Raw genomic sequence first — 8,984 nt, 5'->3', positions numbered from 1 at the left:
GGAGAAATGAGACCTGCTAGGCTGAATAATTCCTTGGGCAAACATATTTTGGCACTGCCTTTCAAATTCATCCTTCTGTAAGTGGGGGTAACATAAGGCCACACCACTACAGGTTCAGTGCCCATTTTTAATTGGATGCGGTGGTCACAGTGCCCAATAGGCGAAAGAGTAGTAGGTTCATGAATATATCCTCAAAGTCTATAATTAATTGAGATAACTTACAGTTGTTGGTGCTATGGACCTGAACAGTCTGAAGTGCGTAGGGTACTGGTGCCTAGGTGCCATGCAATGTGATCTGACGGTGGTCCTCTATGAAGGTCACGGTCATAGCCTGAAAATCCCATAAAATAGGTCCAACAGTTGTAGTAATTTAACTCCAAGGACCAAATCAAATCCTGACAATGGAATCACTAGGAAATCTACAATAAAGGAGTGTCCCTCAATATCAATGTGGGTGGCTGGAGATATGCCCACACTGGCAATTTTAGCCCCATTGGCTACTGAGACAGAAAGGCCTATCTGCTGCTGGATGACTAACCCAAGTTGTTCAGATGCTAGCTGACTGATGAAATTATGCGTGTTGCCAGAGTCAACTAAAGCAAATAATTGTAGATGATGTAACTGTGCTTGAACTTGCATGGTGTTAGAACTGCGCAAGCCAGTCATGGCATGAAGGGAAATCTCTAGATCCTCTTGGTCTGTCTCCTCAATCTCTTCCTCTGGTAGGATGTACTGTCAATCCTCCCACAGACACACACTGAATAATCGTTTGCATATATGACCCTGGACATACTGGTCATCACAGTTAAAACAAAGGCCCTTGGCCTTTCTCTGTTCCATCTCCTATCTATTCAGTTTTTTGAAGTAAGGAGCTACTGGCATAGAGTTAGAACTTTCCGGTGGTGGTGCTGCACTGGCTCCAAAATGTGGAGGCCCAGAATATGGTGCTGGCGCAATGGCAGTGTGCCTTCCTGGCCAAGCTGGTTTTCTGACCAGTGAATGCTTCAGAACTCGCTGCTTATGCTCAATTGACTTGGCTAAATTCATAGTGTGGTCCAAATCTATAGGACCATGTCATTCAACTTCCAGCCGCAGAGCTTTTGTCAAACCAGTAGCAAAGATGTGAACATACTGGGAGTGACTGACAAACTCACTAGCGCGGGCCAAACGTTCCTGGAAGGTCTTTTGGTGCACCTCTAGTGATCCATTCTGTTTATAATTGATTAATTCTCCCAATGGATTGCTACTAGTAGGAGGACCAAACCTCATCATGCATGATTGTCTAAAGGTTGCCCAATCCTGAACCAATTGGTCATTTCGGAATTGGTGGTACCATAGGAGCGCTTCATCCAACATGTGAATTGCTAACACTTGGTTAACCAAATTAAGGGGTCCTTAGACCTAGGGGTGGCATCGAGCCGAGCCGAGCCCGAACCTGCCTATGTTCGAGCCGAGCCTCATCTCGAGCCCACCGAGTTTGAGTCGAGCTTTGAGCCGAACTCGAGCCTCAACATACATTTAAAACTTTACAAAAAATATATACCAAATAATATATATATAAAATTATGCATACATTTTACATAAAATTGGGCATAACCTCTACTTAAAATTAAGCATAATCTATTTATATAATACCTGTATAAAATTCGACATGACCTCTATTTAAAATTGGGCATAATCAACATACGTAATACTCTATAAAAATTTTTATACATTCCATAAACACTCCAATAAATTTTTTATACATTCCATAAAATAGTCTAAATACTCCATACACTGTATAATATTATAAAGAAATTCCATACAATAATCAAACACAACAAAATTAAATGAAATATCACTATCAATTTACAATCACCCAAATAAAAACTATAAATCCATTATAAATTTACAAACTATAGTTATTTCTCTTTATGCTAGAAAATAATATACGTCCTTGTTTGAGCAAAATCTCCACCTATGACAAAAACAAAAAAATAAAATTAGTTATTGTCAGATAAAAAAATAATCTTCCACTAGTAGTTACTTAATGTCATTAAAAATATTAAAATTACCATGGTGAGATAAACATGAAAAATCATGTAGCTGGTAGCATATCTCTGCACTCTTCTTCTCAGGCTATAATCAATTTTAATAAATAAAACTAAAAAATATCGTAATAAATAATTAATCAAAGAAATTCACCTTTTGATTTTTCTTTATACCGTAAAGAGTCCGAACCCAACCAGTGCTACAAATCAAAGTTTGAAATGTATTTGGTACCAAGGAAGAACGATATGAGTCTATTATTCTACCACCAACACTAAATAATGATTCCGAAGCTACTGTGGATATGAGAATTATAAGGGGGTTAGTCAACAAACTTAAAATTTGAAGTTCATCTTCACCTCCTGCTTCAAATTCATTTAATTCCTCTACATGAAATTCAATTTCAAACTTGGTGTTAGTGTGGACGAGTTCATATACATTGGAAAACAATTTCCAGTGTTAGTGCCCCAAAAAAAGAAAAATATAAAAAACAAGAAAATGAGTAACTTATAAAAGTATACTTAATTAAAACATAATATTTAAACCCCAAATTAGGTAAAACAAACATGATTACAACACAAATAAGTAATTTAATGTATAATTAAAATAAAATAATATATTAAATAAATAAATTAGATATTATATTCTTTAATGATTGCAGTTTGTTATACATTAATACAATAATTACGTGAGCCAATTAACTATGTACATGATTAATTATAAAAAATTAAAAAATTAAAAAAATAAATTGGACAATTTGATCAAATGCTAACTTTAACACACTATATTTTTACGTATTATTGCATCGTCCAGAGGAAAAACAGGCTGAGAATAAGATTTGCAAGTATTTTTTTTTTATAAAAACCACACGTGCGAAACTCGCATGTGTGAACTGCACGTGCGAGTTCGCACGTTATGCGGGATGGAGCGTCGAGGGGGGAAAATAATCTCCCTCCCCAACTTAGGTCTCCGAACTTTAGGTATTCGGGTGTTCCCATTCCGGCGAGAGCGTTGGCCGGCTGATTTGACTACGGCAGCAGGCGGTGGTAGGGGGTGACGACGACGGGAGAGGGTGACCCTACGGGAGTTGATGGCGACGACGATGATAGGCAGAGAAGGCGATGAGCGGGGGGAAGGATTAGGACCGGCGGCGGCAGAAGGGGCACTGGCGGTGAGAGGGAGAAGGGAGATGGAGACTGTGAGAGGGAATTTCGGAGGAAGAAGAGAGAAGGGAAGGAGGAGATGAAGAGAGCGAAGGCGAGAGAGAGACCAAAAAAAAAATTCTGGAGAGAAGAGAGCAAGGGCAGGAGAGATCGAAATTTTTCTTTCGGGAGAGAGATTAACGAGTCGGCTCACGAGCCGAGGAGCCGAACCTGACTCTGCTCGAGCTCAACTCGTTAACCTAAACGAGCCCATTTCTGAGTTCGAATTCAGCTCGAGCTCGATATATAACGAGTCGAACCGAGCCAAAACCGAGCCGAACACGAGCCGCTCGTGAGCCAGCTCGGTTCGAAGCCACCCCTACTTAGACCCATCATATGTTCTGGCTCATTGGTAGTGGAGGAGGTGGTGGTGGCTGGTAGTGATGGTGGTCAACCGGTGGAGAGTACGCTGCCGGCAGTGGCGCTCGAAGACCACTATTGCCTTGTCACCAAAGCCGGCTTGGATTGCTGCGTCCATGGATTTGATTGCCTCACGTAGGTCAGATGTGGTATGATGCACTTCTTCCAGGGATTGACCCTAAACGTCTGTCCTCTAACGATTGTCCTCAACTAATTGCCGCAAGTCCTCAGGGGAAGAGGAATCCCCAAGGGTAGACCTGTCCAATACGAAGATGTTAGGTTCTTCCCGAGCCATGGATCGAGTCACCCTTCTTTCCTCTCTTCCCTCCATATTGGTTCTTGACGCTGGAAGAGGATTGTTGCTTCTGGAACGTGGAATGGTGGAATTCAGAATGGATTGATTGAGCTTTGAAGGAAGCTCGACCTGGACCTCAGAGGGAGAATCCAACCTAGACCTCTGAGGGAGAATCTGACCTGTTTAATTCTAATTTTCTCAATACTTGCTTTCCTTCATCTTGACGTCCCCATAAATAGGGTTGAGGACGGAAATACAAAATAGACCCATGGGTCAATTGGTTCATGCCATATTACATCTAAACCAAATAAAACAAAATGGAATTACATTAAAAGGAGGTTGACATAATTTAATTCCTATGCCTGTTGATAACTGGTGATGCTATGGAGTCCATAACATCACCCCGCTCATGGAGAAAGAGCTTTTCCTCAAGCTTGAAATAGGGGTAGAGGGCTCTGAAAGCTGGTAAGGCTCCCATATAGTGTTATTGGGGTCAGCATCAGCCCATTGCACTAGTATCTCCCAATCACCCTGACTGCGACGACCCTGTAACACCTGTGCTGGAGTAGAAAGGACATGTCACTTATGTAATGGGGGCAGAGGGGTGTGCAGCAAGGGAGAATCGACCTGGAAGGCCTTCAGATGGGATACATAAAACACATTGTGAATCCTTACCTCTGGCGGAAGCTACAAGTGGTAGGCAACTGTGCCAATGCGGTCCATCATCTGAAAGGGACCATAATACTTTCGAGAGAGCTTGTGGCGTTTGGATGCAATCAGTGACAACTACCTGTAATGTTGGAGATGCAGCCATACATAATCTCCTGGAGAAAAGAAGACTTCTCGGTGCTTCTTTTCATAATAAATTTCATAGTATTCTGGGCCTCCTGGAGATGAGTGCGCACCTTAGTGAGCATGGTGTCTCCTTCTGGTAACCCTTGGTCCAAAGTGGCTACCTTAGAGGCACCTAGTTCATACGATAAAAGTCGAGGTGGGTCTCTGCCATATACTACCTTGAATGGGGTAGTTCCGAGTGCGCTGTGGTAGGAGGTGTTGTAACAAAATTCAGCCCAGGCTAGCCATTTAACTCACCGTTTAGGTGAGTCCCCCACAAAACAATGAAGATACATCTCAATCGCTCGGTTGACGATCTCGGTCTGAGCATCTGTCTGCAAATGGTAGGTGGAAGAGAATGCTAATGTTGTGCCTTGAAGCTTGAATAGTTCTTTCTAGAATGTACTGGTAAAGATGGCATCTCTATCACTGGTAATGGAGGTAGGCATCCCATGTAACTGGGCAATATTATCCATAAAGAGCTGAGCTACATGAGCTGTAGTGTAAGGATGCACCAAAGGGAGGAAATGGTCATACTTTGAGAAACAATCAACCACTACAAATATAACGGATTTGTTGGACGACGAGGGAAGGCCATCTATAAAGTCCATGGAAATATCTGACCAGACTTGTGACGGCAGCTGAAATGGTTGGAGCAAACCTGTTGGAGTTAATGATTCAACTTTATTCCATTGACAAATCTAACAAGCCCCCACATAATTGGCTATACACGCTTCATACCTCCGAAAATATTTTTTTGTTGGCCCTCATGTGTACTGTCATGGAATGACGCTAGAATGTTGTGAATAAGTGGTGACGTGTGGTGTAGAAAATCCTGTTTTTGAAGAGGACAAGACGATCCTGAACCGTCCAATGTTTCTCCGATCTCCCCTGCTGAATGTCATGATATAAGGCAATAATTTCCGGATACTGTTGTGTTTCCTCCCGAATTGAATCCAACAAGAGAGCTCTGGGCTGACTGATGGCATGAACTTGTGGCTCTGCAATGTCCCGACGAGATAAAGCATCAGCCCCCACATTCAAACTCCCAGGTTTATACTCCATGGTAAAGTCAAACCCCATAAGTTTACTTAACCAGTGCTGCTGAGGTGAAGTAGTGAGGCACTGCTCAAGAAGATACTTGAGGCTGCAATGATCGTTTCGAATCAGTTCCCTCTCATAAGCAGTTAGCTTGTGGTGGTGTTGGCCAAGCTGGTAGCTAAAATAAGCGATCTGGTGTCCTTGTTTGTAACATTACCCCAACACCCCCCCCCCCCCCCCCCCCCCCCCCCCCCCCCCCCCCCCGAAGCATCACATTCCACCATTTACAAAAGGTTGACCTAACAATCATGGGTGATTGTAAAATGATTTATTGGTCAATCATGCGTAACGGGCTATATTTTTCTAAGAAATGAATTGTGGATTGGGAGAGTTTCACTCAGTCAAAAATCCCCCGCCTCCCCCTTTTCTCGACGATTTCAAAACCTAATAAATAAAAGCTAGAAAGAGTTTAGAATCCCTAAAAATTATAGACACTATATGTTTTGGAATTATTTGTCTCTACATTTGTGTATTTCCATTTTAGATCTATACTTTTTTCTTAAATCAAAACTTGAGTTTTGACTTTTCCCCTTATCTCGTAAACAAAGAGATAAAAAGGCAAATAGATCACAACAAAATCAAAATTTTAGATTTTACGTATGCAAAAAATTTAAAACAAAAAAAAATGTAATTAAAGAAAATTTATTCACTCAATACAAATGAACACATGTTTTTATATCCAAGTGTTGGAAATTCCACTAGTTCAACCCTAATAGCTTGGAATTTTATAAGAAAGTGATTTTCTAATTGATCTTACACATGTTTTAAATATGGATATGCATGCTTGAAACATGTTAAAGATGCAAATGACCTATGGATCCAAACCACGTTAAATTCTCATGTGAACGTGCCATGGTATATGTACCCGAGTCAAACAAGCCAATTTTTTAACAATTTAAAAAAAGCTGACTAACTATCATGGAGATTGTAAAGTAATTTTTTGGTCAATCATATGTAACAGGCTGTATTTTTGTAAGGCATGACTTATGGATTGGGAGAGTTACACTCAGTTTAAAATCCCACACCTCCCCTTTTTCTCGACTATTTCAAAACCTAATATATAAAAACTAGAAAGAGTTTACAATCCCTAAAAATTATAGACACTACGCTTTTTGGAAATTTCTTTCTCTACATTTGTGCATTTCCATTTTAGATGTATAGTTTTTAATTAAATCAAAACTTGAGTGTTCACTTTTCCCCTTATCTTGCAAACAAAGAGATAAAAAGGCAAAATGAAAATTTTAGAGTTTATGTATGCTAAAAAAAAAAAACAAAAAACAAATGTAAGTAAAAAATATATATTCACACACCACAAATGAACACAAAAGTTTTGCTATCCAAGTTTGGGAAATTCCACTCGTTCAACCCTAATTGCTTGGAATTTTATAAGAAAGGGACTTTCAAATTGATCCTCCACATGTTTTAAATATGGATATCCATGCTTGAAACATGTTAAAGATGCAAATGACATATGGATCCAAACCGCATTCAATTCTCAAGTGAATGTGCTGTGGTATATTTACCTGAGTCAAACAAGCCAATTTTTTTTCCATTTACAAAAAGTTGACCTAACAGTCACGGGTGATTGTAAAGTGATGTATCGGTCAATCATGTGTAACGGGCTGTATTTTTGTAAGACATGACTTAGGGATAGGGAGTGTTTCACTCAGTTAAAAATCCCCTGCCTCCCCCATTTCACGACGATTGTAAAACCTAATATATATAAACTAGAAAGGTTTTTCAATCCCTAAAACTGCACTTTTTGGAATTATCTTTCTACATTTGTGCATTTCCATTTTAGAGGTATACTTTTTTCTTAAATCAAAACTTGAGTTTTCACTTTTCCTCTTATCTTGTAAACAAAGAGATAAAAAGGCAAATAGATTACGACAAAATAAAAATTTTAGAGTTTATGTATGCAAAAAAATCAAAACAATAGCTAATGTAAATAAAAAAAATTTATTCAGACAACACAAATGAACACAAAAGTTTTGATATCCAAGTTTTGGAAATTCCACTAGTTCAACCCTATTAGCTTGGAATTTTATAAGAAAGGGATTTTCTAATTGATCCTACACATGTTTTAAAGATGGATATTCCTGATTGAAACATGTTAAAGATACAAATGACCTATGGAACCAAACCACATTAAATTTTCAAGTGAACGTTCGGTGGGATATTTACCCGAGTCAAGCAAGCAATTTTTTGCCCATTTACAAAAGATGACCTAACAATTATGGGTGATTTTAAAGTGATTTATCGGTCAATCATGCGTAACAGTCTATAATTTTGTAGGAAATGACTTATGGATAGGAACAGTTTCACACAGTTAAAAATCCCATCCTCCCTTTTTTTAAGACAATTGCAAAACATAATATATGAAAACTAGAAAGAGTATAGAATCTCTAAAAATTACAGACACTACACTTTTTAGAATTATCTCTTTCTACATTTGTGCATTTCCATTATCATTTTTCTTAAATCAAAACTTGAGTTTTCACTTGTCCCCTAATCTCGTAAAGAAAGAGATAAAAAGGCAAATAGCTCAAAATAAAAAGAAAATTTTAGAGTTTATGCATGCAAAAAATTTAAAACAACAACAAATGTAAGTAAATAAAATTTATTCAAACACAACAAACGAACACAAAAGTTTTGATATCCATGTTTGGGAAATTCCACTAGTTCAACCCTAAAAGCTAGGAATTTTATAAGAAAGGGATTTTCTCATTGATCCTGCACATGTTGAAAAGATGGATATGCATGCTTGAAACATGTTAAAGATGCAAATTACCTATGGATCCAAACCACATTAAATTCTCAAGTGAACGTGCAGTGGGATATTTACACAAGTCAAACAAGCAAATTTTTTTCCCATTCACAAAAAGTTGACCTAACAATCATGGGTGATTTTTTAGTGATTTATGGGTCAATCATGCGTAACAGGCTATATTTTTGAAGGAAAAGACTTATGCATTGGGAAAGTTTCACTCAGTTTAAAATCCCCCGCCCCCCTTTTTCCCGACAATTGCAAAACCTAATTTATAAAAACTTGAAAGAGTTTACAATCCCTAAAAATTACAAACACTACACTTTTTTGAATTATCTCTCTCTACATTTGTGCATTTCCATTTTAGAAGTGTATTTTTTTCTTAAATCAAATCTTG

At 38.6% G+C, this 8,984-nt stretch overlaps 1 protein-coding gene across 1 annotated transcript; it reads right to left on the bottom strand.

The window, feature by feature from the left end:
* Positions 1 to 324: 324 nt before the first annotated feature.
* On the bottom strand, positions 325 to 840 carry LOC137938355 (uncharacterized). The gene is made up of 2 exons (XM_068783333.1): positions 783 to 840; positions 325 to 719 (listed from the first exon to the last, which is right to left on the bottom strand). The coding sequence occupies exons 1-2, from the start codon at positions 838 to 840 to the stop codon at positions 325 to 327; spliced, it is 453 nt and encodes a 150-aa protein (XP_068639434.1).
* Between the last annotated feature and the right edge of the window lie 8,144 nt (positions 841 to 8,984).

This window comes from Aristolochia californica, unplaced genomic scaffold (genome assembly GCF_029961685.1).
Source record: "Aristolochia californica isolate CCGP_79_NKW_82.1479 unplaced genomic scaffold, dmAriCali1.0.hap1 SCAF_8, whole genome shotgun sequence".
Taxonomy (NCBI): Eukaryota; Viridiplantae; Streptophyta; class Magnoliopsida; order Piperales; family Aristolochiaceae; genus Aristolochia; species Aristolochia californica.
The sequence above is the reverse complement of the archived record's forward strand: the minus strand, read 5'-3'. Positions and strand labels throughout refer to the sequence as shown.